This window comes from Gracilinanus agilis, chromosome 1, assembly GCF_016433145.1.
Source record: "Gracilinanus agilis isolate LMUSP501 chromosome 1, AgileGrace, whole genome shotgun sequence".
Classification (NCBI taxonomy): domain Eukaryota; kingdom Metazoa; phylum Chordata; class Mammalia; order Didelphimorphia; family Didelphidae; genus Gracilinanus; species Gracilinanus agilis.
In genome coordinates, this window is record NC_058130.1 from 591,066,426 (window position 1) to 591,090,943 (window position 24,518).

Sequence of the window (24,518 nt, forward strand, 5' to 3'; positions counted from 1 at the left end):
ATTGTTCAACTTTGAAGTTCTATGATTCTATGCTAAAGAAGAGAAAGTGTGTGTGTGTGTGTGTGTGTGTGTGATACACTCTCTTATAGGAACTTAGTTGTTGAACTTTGGAGGAATTCATTTTATGTGTGACTAGCTATGAATGTATATATTAAAAGTTAATTCATAATAAATTATCTTTTATTTTTAAAAAAGATGACAACATATAGCCATTTAGTATAAGGGGAAATCATCTAAAGACTATATTCACCTATTAATTGATAGTATTACAAAACATTAATGCAATTGATGTGCATCATGAAGAACTGCTGGGTTCTAATCCTAACTTTTCTCTCAGATAGCTGCATGGCCTTGAGAATCATTTAGTGTTTCTTGACCTCAGTTTCTTCACCTATAAAATAAGGGAGTTGTTATATAAACTATTTCTAATAGCCCTTCTACCTCTGAAATTTCATGGTTTAATTATGATCCCAGAGTATCACTAACAGGTTAAATCACACTCAGAATTCTATGTTTAAGAAGACAGTGAAGCATAAATATTTTCGGCCTAAATTATTTTAAAAGTATACTTAAAGTAATAAGTTTTAGTTAATTAGAAAATTCACTTATGAGTGATGGTTCATTCTCAGACATTGCCAGGTAAGTAAGTCTTTATTCTATATGAAAAGAAGAATGAGGAAGTTTTTTTTCCCCCTTTACTCAAGTGATTAGCATCAGATAGATACAGCTTCTGGAATTTTTCTTCTTTTTGTTCTTTGTGTTTTTGCTTATCCTGTAAACCAGCCCTCAAAAACTATAAATCTCAGAAATTCCAGATGTATTTAAAATTTCAGAGACTTTAGGTTAAGGTACTATTGAAACTGTGACTGAAGCATTTGTCATTGGTCTATTCCTAATTCACAAACAAAAGCAATATTAGTTCAAGGCAAGGCTGATACTTTTTTCTGTTCTGAAACTCCAATGTGGTGTCAGCAAAATGGAAAAGTTACTACTGTATATTTGAAGTGCTAAATGTTTTATTACCCAGTTTCTTTCAGATATTCCATTCCTGAGTCCTTACTGGAAATTTATCAATTTGAAATAAATTATACATAAATGGGTATGACAGATAGCATCAGCTAGGTAAGAGTATGCTTGAAGCTTTAAGAATGAGGATCTCTACCAAACACCATCATGTAGAAGACAGGTAAAAATGTGACTTTGCTAGAAGGTACAGTTAAATAAAAGGCCTCTTTGCTGTACCAAGTTGCTTCCTTAGTCATACTGTAGTGCTCTTTGTTGCATTTTGCATGGTGCATGTCTCAAGATCAGAACAAAATGTAGTGGATATAGTGGGAGGGATGCTAGACTTTGAATACAAAAACCTGGGTTTGAGTACAAATTCTGAAACTTATTAACTTTCTGTCCTTGAGCAAATCATGTTGCCTCTCTGTGCCTCAGTATTTCTTCTAACTCTAGCATTAGATTAATGAACATTTTTGATTGCTGTTCAGTTGTGTCTGACTTCATGACCCCATTTGAGTTTTGGTTTATTTTTTTGCAAAGAAATGGTTTGCCATTTCCTTCTCCTCATTTTGAAGATGAGGAAATTGAGGCAAATGGGGTCAAGTGTCTTGCCCAGGGATACATAGCTGGTGAGAGAAGCTGAACTTGAACTTGGGTTTTCTTTCAAGTTTGGCACTCTATCCACTGAGCCACCTAGTTGCCCTTTTAACTAATATAACCATAAAGAACTAGAATGAGATAGAACTGGGTGCAAAAATAAAGGTGTGGATAGGAACAAAAACAGTTTTGGAACAGCCAGTGAAGGAGCTGGAGTATGTAAGTGGTAAAAAGGGGGGTTTTTGGTTGAATGTATTAAAAGATTAGGCTGCCAGGGAATTGAATAATTATCAATTCCTAATTAAAGAATAACCTCAAGTCAAAATGACTTTTATGGAAGTTTATTTACAAATATGAAGAGAGAAATTAAGAAATGTAGAGAGAGGATAAGGTAAGATAATTAACCTGACTAAATAATTCACTTAGGTCCCTGGTTTAACCCAAGAAGATCTAACTAGTCCTCAATTGGAAAAGGCCAAGCCTTGAGCCAGTGGCAGAGGCCCAAAGGCCCTGGAGACATATGAAGCAAAAGCTTCAGTCACAGAGTCTCTTTGAAAGAGAAGTTCTTTAAGTGAAGTTCAGGAAGATTCAGTCTTTACACTCATCATGTGGAATTCCAAAGGAAAGATTTAAGAACAGTCTCACCAGCTCCAGAGCCCCTCCAAGTCTCAGCCACAAACCAGAAGAGAGCAGCTGAGCTCACTGAGCTCTCTTTTAAAGGAGTTTTTTTTGCATCACTTCCTATGACCTCTTAGTTTACGTGTCCAATCACAACAGACGCTTTAGGACTGCCCAGGAGGCAGTCAGTAAATTTTGATTTGTCACTCTAGCACACGTGGGTCACAGACCACCCAACTTGTGAGTTAAGTGGAGATGTTTTCACCTTTGGTGATTAAATCTAAAGATGGGCAGGGTAGATTTAATCTAATTATCACACTACCCCCATGATCATTTGGGAGACTCATCTCCCCAATTGATCATTTGACGTAATCATCTTGTACCCCTAAAAATCTTCTAACTACAAGTTAGAGATAAGAGGTAAGTAGAAGAGATAGAAAGAGCAAAACAAATGTTTTGCTAGATACATTGACAAAAAACCTATTAAGGGGCAATCCCCTTTGGCATAAGAGTTTACAGTGCAAAATAATTGTGTTCAATCCCTTCAAGTTCAATCAGTTGCACCCGAAAGTTCATTTTGGATCATCTTGATTCAGTGTAGGTTTCTGCAGGCATCTCTCTCCAAATAGTTCATTTTCTGGATTCAAAGCAGGTTTCTTTTCCTGAAAAATTTCTCAAACAAAATTTTAAGACTTGGATTTTTATAAAAATATAAGTAGTTGGGGAAGGCATTTGAATGAAATGGGCCTTGAGCTTGATCTTGAAGGATGAGAAGATGAAAGAGGAGTGGGGAGCAGATATGCAAAGGGTAATAATTCAGGCAAAGGGATTTATGAGAATGGGGATTTAAAATGAACTGGGTATACCTGGATGACAAGGCCAGTGCTAACTGAGATCTTTGCCAACGTTCTTGCAGAACACCAAAGCATTTAAGCTTATAAGCTGATATAACGGCCTCTTCTGTGGCACTTGTACAGAGGTGAGGACATGAGCCCCATTTGTCCATTTCCCAAACAACTTCAGTCCTAGAAAATAGTTAGCTTGTAATGAAGGTGTGCACTCCAGGCTGTGTTCCAAGTAGAGCCATCTCTGGCTTAAGGAATCATTGTGTGGCATTCACTAAGTGGGAAAAGAAGAATCTTAAACCTCTTTCTTCTAGGAAAACTGAGATAAAACACCAATGGTTTTGGGGTGAAGTATGCTGTTTCATCTTGCTCCCTTCAAGGCAGCATACAAAAGTAGTGTGCTGGATGTGAAGTCAAAGGTTGGATTTTAATTTTTGCTCTCACTTGTGAGCTTTTTGATCTTGGGCAGATCACCTAACCACTCTTTGGTCCCTTATCTTTAAAATCAGTGGCCTCTAAGGTCCCTTCCAGCTCCACATGTATCTCTTGTGTTCCTATGTGCATTGAATAAAGATTGAAAGGCCAGAAAATTAGTTCATTTATAGACTGAAGGACACCTCAAGCCAGTCTTCAAGGGATTAAAAGCAGTCAAAGAGTCCTTTATATTTAAAAAAATATAGTGTGACCATCTTGCTTTCTTCCTCCTCTTTTCCATGATTTCAAATCTTGCATTTCCCTAGTCTTTTATGAAGCTGAAGACTATTATTTTCAGCCTTCCAATAGGCCTAGTAATATAATTCTCGAGAGAGTAGGTAGAACTTTTGCCATTCAACTCAAGCTTTGGGATGCAAATGCAAGCCATCTCTGGGATTTTTATATTCTGTGCTGGTAAAAACTTCATGAACTTCCCTGGAATATTCAAGGTATATTTATTGTATCATAGTTGACAGAGCACTGAATTGGGAATCAAAAGACCAGTGCAAGTCTGGGCTCTGGTACTGATTAGCTATGTAAGGAGAGGCTATCTCAAAACCACAAAGCCTTAGCTACCTTATCTGTAGAACGGGGCTAGTATCGGAACCACCTGTCTCCTAGAATTATGAAGATCAAGTGAAATAATGTATATAAAGTCCTTTAAAGTGCTATACAATGGGAATAGCAGTTGTTGCTAGCTAATGACAATATTGAAATATTAGTTTGTTGCAGAATTAAAAGGAAAGGCTTTATTCACTCACTAGAGGCAGGTGAGATGATGGAATCAAGTTTGGGCTAGCATCCAAACAAATATTTTGTTTGCACTCAACAAAGGATAAGATTCCCAAATCATTAGTCTCTACTGTCTATTTAGGTAGAAATCAGAGCACTGAGCTACCAAAATGGAATGAGATGGGGCCGGACCTGAGGTTTCACTGGAATAGGTAACTCCCAATAAGGAAACTCCCTCTACCAATATAGTCTGAGACCAGCTCTGAAGCTGGTAGTCTTGGACAGATGCCTAGGGCATTGAGACATTAAGTAACTTGTCCAGGGTCACATAGGCAGCTTGTGCTCTATGGACTTGAGCCCAGGTCTTCTTGACTCCAAGGGCAGCACTCTAACCACTAAACCATATTGCCTGTCTAAAATGGAATACTAGTGGAAACAGAAACCATGAGCAATTAATTTTTTTTCACTGTTAGGCTTTCAAAAATCTTTTTAAATTAAAAAAATCTTAAATTATATGTATACTTAGATCCTTATTCTTTGAATTCTAACTTCCTCCTAGAATAAGAGGAGCAGAATCACACTGAGCTATATACATAGCCCTATCATATAGATTATATGGAGAATGAAAGTCCTTAAATTGTTTGTAACATGCCTATCTAATTAATGTTCTCATGGAGAGGGGTTCAAATCTAAGGTTCCTTTAATTATGCACCATTATCTGGAAAGTGGGCACCTCATAAAATTGCACACATTTTTTCATCTTATTTCAATATTGTTTCAATTAATATTTAAGAAAATTCACAGTGCTTTCAATGATTCTAAATTTCTCACTATTCCCCCAAAAGAAAAGATAGCCTCCTCTTCTTGATACCAACATTTCCCTGCCAATGCTATATTTGTTGAAAATCTTGGAAGAATTAAAATTACAAATATGCCCCAAAGCAATGAAAAGATGCTTAGTGGATATGCTGCAGTATGTTGCCCATGACTTGGACATAAAAGACAGTACGAAGGAGCTGTATACCTGGAAGAAGTAGGAGGGATGGGAGAAAACAGATGGATCATCAAAGTGGTAGATTAGTGCCTTCAAAATTTTAAAAGAAAGACAGTAAGACTTCCAGTGCATTGGGATAAATCCTCTATGACCGAGTTCTGGAAAGGGTCAGGAAATTGTTCAATGGTTTCAGTTGTATCTTACTCTATGATGCCATTTGGGTCTTACTTGACAAAGATACTGCAGTGATTTGTAATTTTTTTTCTAGCTCATTTTACAGGTGAGGAAATCGAGGTAGAGGGTTAAGTGACTCGAACCAGGGTCATACAGCTAGTAAATGTCTGAGGCTGGATTTGAACTCAGGAAGATGAATCTTCCTGACTCTGGGTATGGCACTCTATCCACTGAGCCATGGACAAAATCACATTAGATAAGTATTGTTTATGAACCTCAGGTCAGAATTCAGGACTAAGATATTAAATATGAAGTTAATATTTAATTATTACCACCATAAATCCATAAATGTAATGGCTGAAAAGTGGTACAATATGTATCTGGAAACAACAGTCTGTATTTGATTCTGTAATTAATAATCTGGAAAAGGAAAATCAGTATCTGGTTCAAATGTTTGAAAAATCAAACTCAGTTTTTTTCTTACACCTAAAATTATTCTTTCTGAATTCACAAATGAACTATGTGCTAAATATTTATGGGTAATTGTTCAGTTGTGTCCAACTCTTCATGACCCCATGAAGCATAGTATGTCAAGCCTTTCTGCCTTCCACAATCTCATGAAGTCTGTCCAAGCTCATGTTCATTGCTTTTGTGACACTAATCTATCCATCTCATTCTGTCATTCTCTTCTCTTTTTGCCTTCAATCTTTCTTAACATGAGGGTCTTTTCCAAAGAGTCCTGACTTCTCCTTATGTGGCCAAGGAATTTAAGCTTCAGTATTTGAACTTCCAGTAGTCTGAAATAATTTAAGTACTGACTGACTGATTTGATCTCCTTGCTGTCAAAGGGACTCTCAAAAGTCTTCTACAGCATCAGAACTGAAAAGCATCCATTGACTCTATGGATCTTTGTTGGCAAGGTGATGTCTCTGTGTAACAAAATCTAGCCAATGACATTTCCTCACAAAAGGAAATATGGGAAGCTAGATGTTGCAGTGAATAAAGCAATGAACCTAGAGTCAGGAAAATTCGAGTTTCAAATCTAGCCTCACTCACTAATTATGTGACTTTGATCAGGTAACAACCTCTATATGTCTCAGTTTTCTCATTGTAAGATGGGGATGATCATAATAGCACCTTTATATCAAGGTTATAAGTATGAAGTAAACTGTTATCTTCTTTTCCTTCTTTTTCACAAAGTCTTGGTTTGTAATAAATATTTTTTTAACTCTCAAAATCAGTATGATCCAGCCTCATTACCTGCCCTATTCAATCCAATAAACATAGTACTTGATATGTCCTCACAGAGTCAAGTTGTTGTTGCTGCTGGGAGGAGTTCCACAGGAGCCAGACTAGCTGGAATGCTTCACATCTACGATCTGGGAGTCAACTAGAGACCTCACTGCTTCCCTGCCTACCCCTCCCTTTCCCATGGAGAGGCCTCTGACGTGGACAAAGTAGCACCTCAAGTCTACCCACTGTGGAGCATCATTTAAGTGCAGCTTCTGGGAAGGTTGGGAGATGATAGGAAGAGTGTCGGGCAACTGGGAACTGTGGAAGCATTCAATTATATGACTCGACCATCCTATCAAATATCAGAAATTTCTCTTGCATACATCCCCTTTTCCAAATTTGTTTCCTTGTTTCCCCTTGCACATGACATGTTTTCCTTCTCTTTTGGATTTTCTTGGCTTCTGAATTGGGTGTTAAAAGACTCTTTCAAATCTCAGATCTACCACTTAACCCTCTGTGCCCTTGAGAAAAATTACTCCCTCCAGGTCTGTTTCCTCATCTGTAAAAATGAGGGAGTTGGGCTGGGTGGCTTCCAAGATCCCTTCCAAATCTAAAACCAGGAGCTCCTGAGCTGCTGCCAAACCTATTTCCTCCTCCCACTTCTCTGTAGTCCTTCCTGTTTCCTGTAATGGTGCTCTTGGCTTTACCTATTTAGTAAGCCCTGAAAATTTGCTTCTACCATTAGAGAAGCTTAATATTAATTATAATTATACTGGAGCTAGTCTAAAGTGAAGATTGACTATGGGATCAGGAGGCGATCCAGCATTCTAGGCTCCTTTATGTAACATTAAGGAAAGCATTCCTTTGTAAGTACTGATAACATGGTGTATCTTTTGCTTATGATATTCTGTATTATAACCACTCCCAGCAAGTTATGCTGTCATCTGTCCCAGATTATATTTAACTGGAGTACTGAGAAATCTTTATTTACTATAACAGTCAGATGTGACAGTAAAGGTGTAAAACTCATCTCTGTCCAACCCAAGGGCTTTACTAATGATCAGCCCATAGCAACTCGGGGTGGGTGGGTGGAGAAAGGTCAGTAAACTGGAAGAGAAGATATGTATAATGATAGTCCCAGTTATCTATCTTAGGGGTATTCTTGGTGTTCTGAACACTTCAGGAGTACTTAAGGAGTAAATATATAAGAGGAATATTTCCTAGGTTCTCTAAGTACCAGAGTGTGGGATGAGAAGAGATCCCAGGAAGAATCCAATCTAAGGGTGGGGGGTGATAAAAGTAAAGAAGAGACAAAAAAAGGGATAAGATAACTCTGTAGGTACATCTATTCATAATTCTAAAGTGACTTCTGACCTAAGTTGGAGGTATGGGGAGAAAGGAGATGACTTCTTTTCTGAAATACAATTTGCCAGAAAGACATTCCATGTTATATTCTCTATATAAGAACAACAGAAACAAAAACTAACATGCAAAACACTATAGAGATAATCATACTTGGCAGTTTAAGATAGTTATATTTTTAAAATTCCTTAAATTGCATCTCAAATAAATATTACTGAACAGAGAAACTACTATGAGAGTATTATTCTATGTACCGTCTTACACTGTATTAGAGTTTTTGTCAATACAAAGGAAACTTGGTAATCAGGTGACAGGTCAGCCTCAACAGTGGCAATTTCTATAGCTAACAATTTAAACATTCCTCATTAAGTGAGACTCTAGGCCTGTGTTGGCAAACCTACGACACATGTGCTGGAAGGGGACTGCTCCCCCTCCCCATCTCTACATGCACCTGTGGACATTCCTCACATGACCCTCACCTTTGCCCAGCAGCCCAATAGAAGCACTTCCTCCCTCCCCTGTTTGGGGTAAGGGTCAGCTAACGTGCTGTGAGGATGCAGTTTGGGCACTTGGGTTCTAAAAGGTTTGCCATCACTGCTCGAGGCATTAAGCTAAACAAGGTATGGTGACCTATATTAACTAAAAGGAAATATTAAACCTGTCTGTCTGTCAAAATTGGCTTCTCATACCACTGTTATTTCTCCAAAAAACTCTGTTACTGATTCATTGAAAAGATAAATTATATTATATGTACATAATATATAATTATTATATTCTATGTGTAATATATATATTTAAAAATACAACTCACATTTACCTAAATATTGTTATTTTTCATTCAAAATAATTTTATTAACATAAGTAACTAGATAATAAATATTGTTTTCACAGATCAAATGATATTTAGATAAAATCATTTTACCAGTTACAAAATAAATATAAGCCATTATCAATGGGGTAAACTGTGAAACAAGTTTTATAGAATATTTAACCACATTATTATCCCATAATTTCATGCTGAGATAGATTCCCCAAACCAAACTATTTCTGTGGTTATTTATTTAGCATAATTCTTAATAATACAAAATTGAACTTTTACAAATTTCACAGAAAACCATCTTTTATTTCAAGAAACTAGAACTACATAAGGCATTATTTGCATTTTTACTTTATAGCACTGTTCTTTCAAGAATCTAATAGAAAACCATATCCGACTTCAACCATTAAAACAAGAAATGAATAAATAACTTTAAAAAAATATCCAGTGATTCAGAGTGGAACCCAGGGCTCAATTCCCATTCTATTCCCTACTCTAACCATACATATCATTTGCCTTTCTATAAAGTAATGAAAATAAATCCTAAATTTGGAGTATAACAATGTAGAAATTCTAAAAAGTGAGAATATGTAAAATTTTTCAAGCTCCTTCACCAAAGTAATATATAGTTGCATAATCCCAGTTGTATAATATATATCACAGTGATCTGTTCAAGCTTAAACATGAATGGACTTTCAGAAAGCCATTGCAACCACTTTGCTTTTCTTGGAGGTCTTCTATAGGACCAGCTCAGACCATCAGTTAATTAAGGAACCATAATTATTTTAACTAGTATATATTAAACCGTATACTATCAGAAATGGAAGGGACTTTTGAGATTATCTAGCTTAATACTCATGTTTTATAATAATGATCAAGTGACTTACCCAAGGACCCACAGCAAATTTTGGACAGAGCCAGGACTAGACCTCAGGTCTGTGCTGTGTCTATACTACCAAACTGTTTCTTGTCAGAATTAATCACAATGTTTGCTTTCTCACATTTGTCACATCTCAGCTTGAAAGGCTTAGTTATTGTACTTTAGAGGTTATTTTAAAATAATTGCTTTTTTTGGCATGAGTGCTTATCAGTAGGAAAGCTTAAATCAAGGAGTGCCTAACACTTTCCAAAACAGATCTAATGGAGAATCTTGGAATAAGCACTTAACTGACAACCTCCAAAAGTTAAGAAAAAGAATTAATCTCCCTCTTTAATCTTAAGAGGTAGCTAAAAATTTCCCTTCCAGCAATATATTAGCAAAATGCCTTAAAATAAAAATCCAGAGCAACAGATTGTTTCTATCTGTGACCCTGGATTTTTATTTTAAAGCATTTTGTTACTAATGTAGATTATTAATGTAATATTAATGTAATAAAGCATCAGTTACTAATGTAGATTAGAAAAAAAACTTTCAAGAGCCTGGGATTAGCACCATTCCTGTAAAGGGAGATTATGTGACATATGGATACATTCGACTCTTTATAGACTCCAATTTCTCCAGCTAATAACATTAGTATACTTATTGCTTATTTCAAAAGGATAATGAAACCTGAGGAGACATAGCATGGCAGAGTGGATAAGGAATTGGTCTTGAAGTCTGGAAGTCATGGATTCAAGTTCTACCTTCTATTTATAAAATATCTATAATTACTAGGATTAAATGAGATCTGGATTTAGTAAATTTTGGACAGAGTAAAGAGGCTGCCAGATCACATTGCCTTAAGCCCAGTTTGGAATCTTGGAGAAAGGTCCCTGGCAGAGAATGTTGAGGCTTGCAGGGAATCTTCAGGGGGAAAAGTCTGTTATTCTCCAACTGACATTCACTCCTGACTGTGTATCTGGCTTGGAGAAAGCAAAAAACTTGGCTGAGAAATCCGGAAACCTGAATGACAGTTTGGAGAAAGGAAGAGTTAGAGAGTTGGGAATAGCAAGTGAAGAAGACCAATAGAAAGGAAGAAAGTAAAAGGCTGTTTTTTCCCATGACTGCAAGAGTGAGCAGGCTTGGGTAGACCTGGTAGGCCCAGAAGCTTGACTAGGCCCAAAGCCTCCTGGGTCCAGAAGAAGTAACAGTTGGAGGAGTGAGCTGAAATTACTAGGAGACAGTAACTTTAAGACTTATATAAGGATGTTAACAAATTAGCATAAATTTATTTAATATAGATTTTGGATTTTAGTTGATAGATTTAAGGACTTCAGAATAGGGCTGGACCCCAGGCAGAAGAAACCTTGTGAGAGGTCCTAGTTTGGGAGTGGGATAAAGTAACCCATTCCTGCTCCCCCACTTAGAGTTAGGCATCCTCTCCTCAACCTTTTTACCTATCCTTAAACCTTTTAAAACTTATTAAATAGTTTTTATTTTTACTTCAGTCTCCATAGTGTTACAGTCAGCCATTTTTAATAGGCCAAACCTGTTACTTCAATTGCAACTGGCAGCCAACTGTAGGAAGAAGCATGCACATAGAAGGATTTTTGGAATGTTGCAAAGAGAAAGAGGTGAGTGACAAGAGAGGTAGTTGGAAGAAAGAGCAAAGGGGTTTCTGGGAAAATAACTCTGGGGAGATTGTCTTGGGACTTGGTGGTGAACAGAGGATGATTACCTCACCTGAGGAGTCAAATCTTTGAATACCTGGGGCTTTTCCCAACCTTTACTTTGTGCCTTGAAGACCAGAGATCATACCTGTTTTCTCCTGGATAACAACTACAAGAGGCTGGCTAAATTGCTCACAGTGGCTGGAAGGGTTTCAGCCTGGAAAGCATGCTAAGCCAGGCTGAAGAATAATTAATCCTCTCTGTGCCAACAAAAGAAAAGACATTGCTACCTGCCATTAGATTAGGTTAGCAGGCAGAATAGAGAAAGGGAAAACAACGTTGTCAAGTCAAAGCCTCTGGCTTGGCTTAGGCCAAAGAGACCCCATATCTCTTTTGTGTTAGAATAAGGATTCCTAATCCCACTCTCCTAACCCTTACTTGATCCTTGTTAATAAACCACCCTGTTAAGCTATTACGCAGTCAGATAAATTTCTTTGGAAGATACCTGGGAAGATAGAGGGTGAAAGGAGAAATCTGGGGAGACAGTTCTAAATAAGCTTTGGTTTTGTCAAACCCGAAGCTGACAGCCATTACTGTCTCCCTGACAGGGTCTGTATCCAGAAGGGACTTTCTAGGGGAGTCAGGCAATTCGCTAAGCCCTGGCAAAACACCAGACCCCATAGAAGTCCTTTATCTGAATACTGGTTCTTGTCTCTCCCTGTTCTCAAATTCCATCACAGGGACAAACACCTGAAAGCTTTCAGTGTTAGGGAGGAGGGTAACCCAATAGGCTTAAACACACCTTTGGGGTTCTCCCTCCATCCTTTTAACACAACTGATTTAACAGCAACAAGAACCAAATAATATATCACTAACTTACCCACCAAAATACTCCCAACACTGCTGTGTGACCTTGGGCAGATCACCCTTTTCAGTGATTAAGGCCACTCTATAAGACCATAAGTTGCAGAGCAATTGTAGATCTGTGGTAGTAGTTTCTTTATCAAGAGAGTTCCTTACTCCAGGGAAATCTCAAGTCCAAATGGAAAGAAAAAAAACCTACAAAATGCTTTGAGGCATGCCAGTGGAAAGTGTCCTGTGGAATCAAAACACTGACCACGTTCAAATAAATCTACTCATCTTGCCTTCTCAAAGGATACTTTTCTTCCAAACTATTACCAAATTATCTAGAAAAAAAGAGAGTTCAATCTGCTCCCAGATAACCTAGTAACCTCTAGCTATCAGGGTCTCTCAATAATATCCAGTTTTGGGGGCAGCTGTGTGGCTCAGTGGATTGAGAGACAGGCAGTCCTAGGTTCAAATCTGGCCTCAGATACTTCTTAGCTGTGTGACCCATGGCAAGTCATTTAATCCCCCCACTGCCTAGCCCTTATCATTCTTCTGACTTGGAACCAATACACAGTATTGATTCTAAGACAGAAGGTAAGGGTTTAAAACAATTATATCCAGCTTTATCTTCCTTTTTATGATATAAGCTATATTATGAAAACTGCTCTGCATTTTTAGGCACTGTTTGTGGCATCTTCCTTGTGTGCTAATTTTGAAAACAGGTTTAAATCAACATTATGTAACAATAAAGAGAGCTAGTAACCAAGTTATGATAGTGGGAGATAGAGAGAGTCTATATGGGTGAGACTCTCTTCTAGCTCTCCCCTCACGCCAAATATACACTGGGAGTCTTCGAGGGGGTGTCACCCCAAAACTGGGTGACCTGGATGGTCATGAGTAGGGGGCAAGGCTTCCCTATAAGATGAGGTAAGTGGTACCCCAATCTGATTCTGAATGAGGGTGAGGTTCACCTAAACCTCCCCTGAGGTCAGTCAACTTCATAGTGGGTGGTCTGGCTCCCTGGTCTCAACTGTCACCAACTGTCACCACTCCTTCTCTGGCTCCTTTTGTCCCATTCCCCTTGCACAAATCCCATCCTTACAATTGTGACTTCAGCTTACTCAACATGTCATTCCCCTACATTACCCATCTTTTAGGGAACAATGAGTTCCCTAAAAATCACAGGTCAGGTCCTATACCTCCTCCCAAAACACAGAGAAAAATCTTGGATGACAAGGATCTCCCATTTAAATTTTGTGCAGAAAAATCTTTAAGAAGAGATTACATGGTACTATGGAAAGAATATTGGCTCTGGAGCTAAGAAGTCTTGATTCTAGTTGTGACTCTGAAGTGGTGTGTCCCTGGGTAAATCATTATTACTTCTGTGGGCCACAGTTTCCTCATATGTAAGAATTATAATCTTTTAAATTTCCTTTAAAAGTGCAAAGGACTTCTATAACTGTTAAAGGGGTTTCCTTCCATTAATGATCCAGGACTGCATAATATGTAGGTGGTAGGGAACATTAAACATGTCGATTGATAGCAAGTAAGTAGAATGGGGATGATACTGGTTAGCTGAGGTGTTAAATACTGTTATGACTCAGCTTTTTTGGAGTAGCATGCACTACACCTTCAGGATCATATTACCTTATATTTGTACTGGACATCTGTTTTCAAAACCACCCTGTTTGAGGTAGGAAGGGCAGTTGTTTCCATGAGGCCACATGACTTGACTATGGTTATAGTGAGCCAGTGAGAATGGGGTCAGGATCACCTATACCAGTGATGGCAAACCTTTTAGAGACTGAGTGCCCAAACAGCATGGAGAGGGGTAGGGGAACAGCTCAGTCCCATGTCCCTCTGGCTTTTAGTAACAAATTCTGTGCTGGGGCAACAGCATGCCCATAGAGAAGACTCTGAGTGCCTCCTCTGGCATGTGTGCCATAGGTTCACCAACATGGACCTATAAAGTGCCATCCACTACTGCCCTCACTGGCTTGACTTCCAGAGGCCACATAAGCACTACATCAGTGATTCCCAAAGTGGGTGCTACCGCCCCCTGGTGGGTGCTGCAGTGATCCAGGAGGGTGGTGATGGCCACAAGTGCATTCATCTTTCCTATTAAAATTTAAAAAAAAAATTAATTTTTAGGGGACTAAGTAATATTTTTTCTGGAAAGGGGGTGGTAGGCCAAAAAAGTTTGGGAACCACTGCACTATATCATAATTACATACAATTTTTTATGAGTTCTCTAAAGTGGTATCATGCTCAAATAGAAATGGATCCCTGGCCTGGACATATAGACTCAGAAAGCCATAAATTAGCATTACCTTCAATGAAATGGTTTTCAAAATTTATTATAGCAAACATTTCCCAATTGCATTTGATATACTCAGAAGTTTTGTCTTAAGTCTGACATATCTGTACTAGGAAAAAAATGTGACTAGCTAAAACCTTAATACTAGTAATCTTTAGCTAACTAGAAAGGCTAACTCTATCCCTTTTTCACCCTCTAGCACTAAGAGGCAAATCACATGATCAAATTAGTTAAAAGGACATTTTGAGAATGCTCCTTGAGGGCTAGGACTGTCATTTTTCATCTGTGTATCTCTAGTGCTTAGCCTAGCACAGTGCCCTATACATACATAGTATGTACTTAAATGTCATAGATTCAGCACATATCCCTATCTCCACTCAGTTACGTCTATCTGATAGAGTATTATATAGCAATAATGATTTTTTCAGAACTATCAATTAACAAGCATTTATAGGATGTTCCAAAAGTCTGTGTAATTGTAAGCTTTAGTAGGTATTAAGGTGTTCAACTACTCTAAGGCTTACAATTGCATTAAGACTTTTGAGTCAGCCTGTATTGAGCCCTGTTAGGCTTGGGGGCACAAATGGAAAAGAGGAGATAATTTCTACTTACAATGAGCTTATATTCTTTTGAGGAGACAACATGTACATATATAAGTATGTACAAAAATCAATTCTAATTAAAAAAAATAAATTCTGGTTTATCTGTTTTATATTAAGGCAGAGAAGTAGACTACTACATTTTACAAAAATTCTCATAAAAGGCTGAAACAAAAAGGTTTTCTTTTGGCTAATTGAGTTAAACAGAATGCCTATTCTAGTTGATCAAGATTTTTACTGTGTTAATAACATGTGTGAACTTAAATATTCCAAGAATAATCACACAAATGGAGTGTGAAATGTCTTAAAATCTTTGAAATACCTTAAATTTCTGGTCTTCTGTGGTATATATTCAAAATTCTTCTATTACTCCAATCTTAAGAGTCTAGATTCATCTTCTGAGAGCTGGGATATTGTTATAACTACCAAAAAAGTTTCAACTCTGGTATTCTGAATATAATAATAATCACTATCACTCAATTTCATGACATTATGCATATGCTAATAAGCAAGTGTGGATACATACTACCTTGGCATGTAAATGCATTAGCATGTACGCTAAATATAATTCATGAACAGTCTGTTTTTTTTGCCAAATTCATTGCTTCTTGCTTTATACCTCCACATAATCTTCCTATATTCCACAAATCAATGAAAAGCCCTTCACTGGCAGCAGCTCTTTGAACATGTAGTTAAAATGAGATTTTGGCCCCTTAAAGCAAGAAGACAAGCAAGATTACTTCACTTTGTTCCATCACACTGAATTTTGACTTTATGAACAAAAATCCTAGTCTTAAGACTGCCATAGCATACTGACTTTCGGTGGTTATATTTTAACTGTAAGTAATTTTTTTCAAGTCTTCAGTTTTATTAAAAAGCAAATAAATAGAACAGTGTCAGAAAGCTTCTTATGTCAACCACCAAAAATAAAAGATCAGTTATTGCTCACTGCTCCTATTGGTTTGTTAGGATACTTTTGCTTGATCCAAGTCCATTTGGCCTGAAATTATTTTTCATCTCTGTTCTTCCACTTGCTTGGAGAGGTTTTTTAGGTAAAGAGGGCATCTAAATAAAGGAAGAAATGGATTTCACTTTAAAAGGGAAAGGGGACCACATTAAGTATAGTAACTGGTATAACCACATAAAAAATACCACAGATAAATCAATTTCCTTAGCCACACTGTTGGCACAGTATTAAGAAAAATGGATACATCTTAAATATTTGTATAACAGAAATTTTTCTTTCTTTTTAAAAAACACTTACTTTCCATCTTAGAATCAATACTGTGTACTGGTTCCAAGGCAGAAGAGTGGTAAGGGCTAGGCAATGGGGGTTAAGTGACTTGCATAGGGTCACACAGCTAGGAAGTGTCTGAGGTCAGATTTGAACCTAGGACCTCCTGTTTCTAGGCCTGGTTCTCAATCCACTGAGCCACCCAGCTGCCCCCAGAAATTTTTCTTTCTGCTTCTAGATTTTGCTTATGACAAAGCCATGCATCAATTGCTTTCATTGTCAAAATGTATACTCTCCTGCAATAGTTTAGTAGATGTCCACTGATCACATAGTTGTATTTATAATTTCCTAAGTTTATTTCCTCATACATTGCACCCTCTATAAAATGCACTTGATGAATTTTATTTCTGATTAAAACAGAAGGTTTAAATAACACTTTTTATTGGTAGATTTATATATTGCAAAACAAAACACATGATCCAAGATACATTATTCAGTTTCAAGACATTTCCACTAAATCAGGAAACAATTTTTTTCTTACCCAGGCCATATCATAATTTATAAGTTATTTGAAAAATGTGTGATTTTCATGATTCTGCATTACTTTTACTATATTTACTGATAAATAAAGCTTAAATGTTTTATGCTAGGGGCAACTAGGTGATTCAGTGGATAGACAGCAAGGCCAGGAGATGAGAGGTCCTGGGTTCAAATCTGGCCTCAGACACTTCCCAGCTGTGTGATCCTGAGCGAGGCACTTAACCTAGTGCTTACTGCTCTTTCCTTGAAACTGACCCTCATTATTGATTCTAAAACAGAAAGAAGGTAAGGAATTAAAACAAAAAAGATTTTATGCTATTCAAATAGATACTTGTATATTTGTCAAATTATATTGCTATATTGGCAAAAGAAAATACTTCCAGAATCCAACAAACACTAAAGAACCTATTTTTATAACACATAGGTCATAAATCTCCTTGAGATAGCTATTACAGTCTTCTAGAATCTTGCAGAGAAGACAGTGTGTCCAAATTTGGCATTGTAGAGAAAGGAAAAAAAGACTGGCAAATAATGTAAATCAACTCAACTTAAATTCAGTAAACTAGATACTAAGTATAACCTATAAGAAAGAAACTATGCTGGGTGCTAAGATCCCTTAGGATCTAATAATGATAAAACTTTATATATATATAGCATTTTAAGGTGTGCAGTGTTTTTATGCACCTTATCTCATTCAATCCTCATAACAACATTGTGAGATATGCGCTACAGATACTAACTCCAATATGCAAATTGAGAAACTGAGGCTGAGAGGTGTTTAATGAATTGCTGAGGGACAATATAACTAATAAATATCTAAGTGGGATTCAAACAGGTCTCTCAATTCCAAATCTAACACTTTATAAATTACTTCTCTAGCCTATCTAACAAGAATTTCATAGAGAAAATTACAGTCCCCTCCACACACTTTTCAAGTATAACATACCACAGGAGGTAAAGGAGCTCCTAGCTGTCGACCAAGGAATGAAAGCAGACGTCTCCAGATGAGGCCACTTCCCATAAACATAATTCCTGTAATCAGCCAAAAAACTCTATGGTCCTAAAACAGAATAAATACATTAACTTATAGAAAGCCTGGAAGTACAGATGCACTGTCCCCCAAAGTCTAAAATGAGCAGATCTTTCTGGCTTCAGATGGCACAGGACAAATAAAACTCCCTTGATGATACCAGGATCAAGAAATATACACAATTTTTGAGCTAGAAGGAAACAGAAGTCCCTTAGTGTTCAATCTGCCACCTGACATAGAAATCTTTTAGAAAGAATACCTGACAGAAAGCCATGTAGTTGACATACTTTTCAATTAACTACCTAACAGCCCTGAGAGACAGCTATGACTATGACTGTTAAGATGTTGTTTTAAATGATTAGTTTAAATTTACTTCCTGGTTAAGTCTGGGAATCTCTAGTAAAATGAGTAATACAAGATTCTATAATATAGTATTATAATATAGTAAGAATATAGGAACAAACTTTTTTATTATGTTCACTGTTTTTATGAGAGCTTAAGAGGACATTATATTACAATATTAAAATAGAACAAAACATTTACAGACAAATGTTTACTGAGAATAGGTGAGGAATGTGTTCTGGTTAAATGACTATTTTGGTTAATTGGGCATTACCACAAATACATAACATAGTAATATAGTCCTTGAGGCTACAAATTTCTGTGAATATTAAATTAATGAATCTGAGAGTGAGAAAGGTACAAAGTAAACCAGAGTCTATGTTGCAAACATTGCATGAAATGACACCACTAAGGAAAAGAGAAAAAATACTTGGCTAAAGAGTATATACTTGACATGCCTGTTTCCTTGGTCACTTGCAGTGTGCTCCTTTCCTGATGCCTGACCTTTCCTGTCTCTTTATTCTTCAAGGCTTATCCCCACAATTTACAAAAAGCTGCTGTTACTATATGAACAAAGGATTCCACAGACACACCAGTGACTAGAATATCAAAACCTATTGAATGTTTTAAGTACCAAAGCATGGAATAGACTTGGGGTAAGTGATGTCAGCAAAACAATCTATAATAAACCCAAAGAGCCCAACATTTGGGACAAAAATCCACTATTTGACAAAAACTGCTGGGAAAATTGGAAAACAATATGGGAGAGATTAGGTTTAGATCAACATCTTATACCCTACACCAAGATAAATTCAGAATGGGTGAATGACTTGAATATAAAGAAGAAAACTATAAGTAAATTAGGCAAACACAGAACAGTATACTTATCAGATCTCTGAGAAAGGAAAGAATTTAAAACCAAGCAAGAGTTAGAAGAAAATTACAAAATGTAAAATAAATAATTATATTAAATTAAAAAGTTTTTGTAAAAACAATGCAACCAAAATCAGAAGGGAAACAACAAACTGGGGAAAAATCTTTATTACAAAAAAACTCTGACAAAGGTCTAGTTACTCAAATATACAAGAAGCTAAATCAATTGTACAAGAAAAGCAAGCCATTCCCCAATTGATAAATGGGTAAGGGACATGAATAGGCAATTTTCAGATAAAGAAATCAAAACTATCAATAAGCACATGAGAAAGTGTTCTAAATCTCTAATAATTAGAGAAATACAAATCAAAACAACTTTGAGATATCACCTCACACCTAGTTGATTGGCTAAAATGATAGCAGGGGAGAGTAATGAATGTTGGAGGGGATGTGGCAAAATTGGGACATTAATGCATTGCTGGTGGAGTTGTGAATTGATCCAACCATTCTAGATGGCAATTTGGAACTATGCCCAAAGAGTGCTAAAAGATTGCCTGCACTTTGATCCAGCTGTACCATTGCTGAGTTTATAACCAAAGAAATCATAGGGAAAAAGACATGTACAAAAATATTTATAGCCATGCTCTTTGTGGTAGCAAAAAACCGGAAAACAAGGGTATGCCCGTCAATTATAATTGTAGTATCTGTTGGTGATGGAATACTACTGTGCTCAAAGGAATAATAAACTGGAGGAATTCCATGTGAACTGGAAAGACCTTCAGGAATTGATGCAGAGTGAAAGGAGTAGAGCCAGAAGAACATTATACACAGAGACTGATAAAGTGTGGTAAAATAGAATGTAACAGACTTCTGTACTAGCAGCAATGCATTGACCTAGGACAATTCTGAGAGATTTATGGGAAAAAACGCTACCCACATTCAGAGGAAAAACTACAGGAGTGGAAATATAGAAGAAAAACAACTATTTGAACACATGGGTTGATGCGGACATGATTTGGGAAGTAAACTCTAAATGATCACCCTAGTACAACTATCAATAATATGGAAATAGGTCTTCATCGATGACACATGAAGAAACCAGTGGAAATGTGTGTTGGCTATGGGGGGTGGGGATGGGGGTGGTGGGAGGGAGAGTAAGAACATGAATCATGTAACCATGGGAAAAAAATTTTCTAAAAAAAAAATCACTCAAAACAAACAAATAAATAAATAAAGTACCAAAGCATCACACCAATGCCAAAGAAATAGTGAGAGCTGGAAAAGTATGCATGTACTTCAAACACTCAAACCCATGAATTTATGAACAAGAAAGCCGTTCTGCATGCCACACTTGGATATCAGTTTTACATTTAATTCTAAAAGAATGAAAGTAATTTCTTTGATGAGTCAGGAAGCAATTGCGAATTTTCCATTTCTCTGGGATCATCATTATGATTGCATCAAATTAATATAAAAATTTGAATCCCTTACCCACCCATGCACATTAAGTCAGGATGCCAGCCAACAAGTCATGTGATTAAAGGGCCACATGGGCACCTGGAGTTCTGATTCAGATTATGCAATTAGAGAGCCCCAGTAGGAGTGATATTATTGGTCTTATAATGAGAGGGGGCCAGGCAGTATCATGCTCTCTTGAATGAGGAACTCTTTCTGAACCTCTGCTGGAGTTGGAGCTCTCCACTCTACTTGAACCTTAGCTAGGTATTGGATCCAGGGAAGTGTGGAGGAGGTTTTTCAGTTATGGTGCCCTGGTGATTTCTCTCTCTCTCTCTCTCTCTCTCTCTCTCTCTCTCTCTCTCAAGAATAATTTTAATATACTGTCTCTAAGAGTAATTTTACTCAATATGTGATAAAACAGCAACATAAATTCTCATAATTTTAAAGTTTTTAGTTGTTTGGATTTTGGATAAACAACTTATACATTTCTTTACAGTTTTATGTGAAATTCAACTCTAAATATATGAAAAATACCTTCTGGAAACATCATCTTCATTCAAGGAACTGGTTAAGAGTCACTTCCTTTTTACATCTGAAGTTATGTCTTATGTGAATACTACAGGTAGTAGCTATAAGAACTCAGAACAACAGAGTGATGCATACCTGAAAAAGAATTCCTTTTACCACCACCCTGACAAGTGACCATTCAGTCTTTTCTTGGGAAACTTCATAGGAAAGGGTTCTCATTACTTCTTAAAGGAGTTCTTTAGCACATAGCCCTCCCTCATGGTTACAAAGTACTTTATGTTAAGGCTAAATTTACCTTTATAAAACCTTAACCATTGCTCCTTCTTCCTTCTGGAGTCAAGTAGAAGTTGCTTCCCTCTTCCAAGTAAGATCCCTCCATATACTTAAGCTTCTGGTGTTCCCTAAGGGGTTCCGTTATATTGTCATGAATCACAAATTCAAATATACAAATTTAGAAAATGTATGGTACTACTGTAGTTTGAATAGATCCTGTGGTGAAATTTTAGGAGTCTTTGTGTATGCAAGGGATCTCTGTACGATCCTGTGCAATTTACTATTTTTATCATTAACAAATAAAGACAAAGATGACATGCTTATCAGATTTTTGGATGACAAAATTAGAAGTATAGCTAATATAACTCTCTGATATATTCAGGATTCAAAAAGGTATTGACAGATTAGAACACTGGGCCTAATAAGTAACTGCATACATATGTAATGGGGAGAATAACCCAGGCTATAAGGCTATGTCTTAAGACCCGAGGGTTCCATAATGGAATGAAGCTGGGATTTTGAAAAAGAGGTGTGGGAGTTTGACCAAGCTGGAGGAAAGGAGGAGTGTTGGCTGTGTGGTCCAGGTTTTGCCATATACCCAAGGAGCTGTTGGTGTGGGATACCACTGAGAAGGAGATTTTGCAAGGAAAACATCATGACCTAGGTTGAGGATAAGATTGGATTAACTGTTGGTGGACAACAAGTTAATCTACCTTATTCCTTGGAGTCTGTTTTGGATGACCAGCTTGGAGCATCTCTGAACCTGTACTGTGAGAACCCCTCTCCAGCCCCTCTTAGTTAGAGACCAGCTTAGTTAGATATTTAGTTAGTTAAACTACTAGGCTATTCTCTAAAATAGAAATACCCCTTTCCCTACTTCCCTCAGTCATTTCCATTAAACACAATTTTGTTAGCACTTCCTGTATCCTCTTAGTTAAACCCACTACATTGGTTTTTCCCTGGTTGGCAGATTGGCAGTTACTGGCCAACTGCCATTCCCAAACCTCACATCCCTATTTAGTTTACCTGTGAACATTCCTCTGTCTGTTCTTCCACTGTGAGGAGTGAGTGTGTCCTCAGTTTATTATTAATTCCCCATTCCTAATATTATCTTTTTTCACATAGAAATATGAAATAACAAAGCTGATCTACAAGTCAACACTCATTTCAAAAGGAGCCTAGTGTTTTTTAAAATAATAAACTCTCACCTCTTCAAGGGAGGACTCCAAGTTCATTCCAAAGGCAACTCCCATAAGTCCAAAAAGTGAAAGAGAGAAGGTTCCCATGGTCAATTGTAGGTTCAACCTCATCATCACATTACGATGGCTAGGGTGGAGAACACCTATTCAGATCAGAAGAACTTATCTGCTAGATTCACTTTGCATGAAAATCAAATATTCTACATAGAAAGAGCTATGTATCAAAATCCACACTATCAAAGAGGTTGCACTTTAATGTACTGTCTAGTAATAATGATACAATTATGATATATATGTTCTAAAACATAGGTCTGATCAGAGAAAAAGGAGCTTTTCAATAAATAGTTTTTGATAGACTTTTAGATAAGGTGAGCTTACCTGTCTAGATTGATGAAAATAACACTTTCTGAGTCATCAATCAATACTCTGAGCTCCCGAGCTTTATTGGAAAGATCATCAGCTAATCTATAGTAGTTCTCTAAAAGCAGTTCCATCTCTTCTGCATGGTCAATTCCTGTACTGCTCTTCTCACTGCAAACAAAAAAGTTATTTAGCTAGAGATAGTGAGATGTATCACTTTTACATATGCATACATACCACACTAGCATAAGACCCACTTAGTATTAAATTTAATAGTGATAGCACCTATGGTCAATTTCTAGAGAGAGGCAAGGTTTTTTTTTCTTTTTCTGTGATAGTTTTCTAAGAGTGGTTGGCATGCTACATTAATAAAATCATCGATCTTTTGGGTGTGCCAGTTGGTTCTCTGCTTTTATATGCACCCTTTCTTATCCAGATAGGAAAATGAGGGAATCAAATCCTATGTGTATATCCACACACACACGCATACATACATATAATTTGACTTTGAAAGAAGCAGATGTATTAAACAGCAATAAGGAGTTACTCATTTCTCACTCTGTTACTAACTAGCATTATGCTAGGAAAGTCTCATATGTAACTTTTATCTGGATTTATCCATGTATTAAATAAAGTAAGTCTAGCAAATCTCATGAAAGGGATCCACAACATACTGACTTCCTTTTTTGTTCTGTTTTCTTCCAAGATGCCTATTAATAACAGTAACTCACCTTTGGCTAGTACTTTAAAAGTTTCCTAATTCTAGAGAAGAGGAAACTCAAATTTGTCATTAAGTGTCAGAGGTTGGATTGAGCCAGTTCTTCCAGTTCTTCAGGCCTATCATTCTCATTAAAATATACTGCTTTCTTCTTTCACTGTCTGTCCAAAAAATGTAGCTGTTTTCCAAGATATTTAAGAGGAATGGAATGTAAAAACATTTACTGAGTATTACTAAGGGTAAAACAATGTGCTAAGTTCTGAGGACAAAAAAATTGAGACTGTCAAGCAGACAATATATAAGGAGGATTTAGGTTTAATTCATGGCCAATGAAGTCAGGGAAAGTAACAATAAGATATTAAGACCCTGAGGACTTCGGCAGGTAACAGGAAGGCAGGCAATCCCCTACCAAGAAAATAGTGGGCCCAAGGTTTAGAATAGAAAGTCTAAGACACTTTCATTTCCAACAGGGTCAGAGATGTTGAGGTCAGCATTCAGCTGTCAGGAGGCATCCTGCACCTAATGGAACCAGGTAATAAGGGCTGGTTGGGGTAAGAAAGGGTCTCTAGTTCCCCTCAGTGGCAGCACATGGTGCTGGTCCCCTGGCTACCATGGGCAGACTGAGGTGAGGGAAAGGAAGAATGGGTAGTCTATGAACATTCTCTCTCAATAATACTGGTTTCTCCCATGCTATCAAACTCAAATAGAATGAGGGCCACTAAACTTTACATAAGGATCCCTGTGGGCCACGTAACCTGGCTTAGAAGACTGGAGAGTCATACATACAATATCTGGCCAAAAGTTCAACATCTCTGGTC

The 24,518-nt window shown here is 37.1% G+C and overlaps 2 protein-coding genes across 2 annotated transcripts in view; one reads left to right on the plus strand and one right to left on the minus strand.

The window, feature by feature from the left end:
• Positions 1-8,261, plus strand: part of GPLD1 (glycosylphosphatidylinositol specific phospholipase D1) — a 62,707-nt gene extending 54,446 nt beyond the window's left edge. Inside the window, exon 25 of the mRNA XM_044667422.1 lies at positions 6,747-8,261. Within this exon, the coding sequence (XP_044523357.1) occupies positions 6,747-6,833 (87 nt within the window). The 3' untranslated portion in view covers positions 6,834-8,261. The remainder of the gene's footprint in view (positions 1-6,746) is intronic.
• A 7,634-nt stretch (positions 8,262-15,895) lies between these two features.
• MRS2 (magnesium transporter MRS2) overlaps positions 15,896-24,518 on the minus strand; it is a 28,109-nt gene continuing 19,486 nt past the window's right edge. The window contains exons 9-12 of the mRNA XM_044658127.1: positions 23,001-23,153; positions 22,632-22,749; positions 17,866-17,979; positions 15,896-16,210 (exon numbers count right to left, since the gene is read on the minus strand). Coding sequence (XP_044514062.1) covers positions 16,100-16,210; positions 17,866-17,979; positions 22,632-22,749; positions 23,001-23,153 — 496 coding nt within the window. The 3' untranslated portion in view covers positions 15,896-16,099. The remainder of the gene's footprint in view (positions 16,211-17,865; positions 17,980-22,631; positions 22,750-23,000; positions 23,154-24,518) is intronic.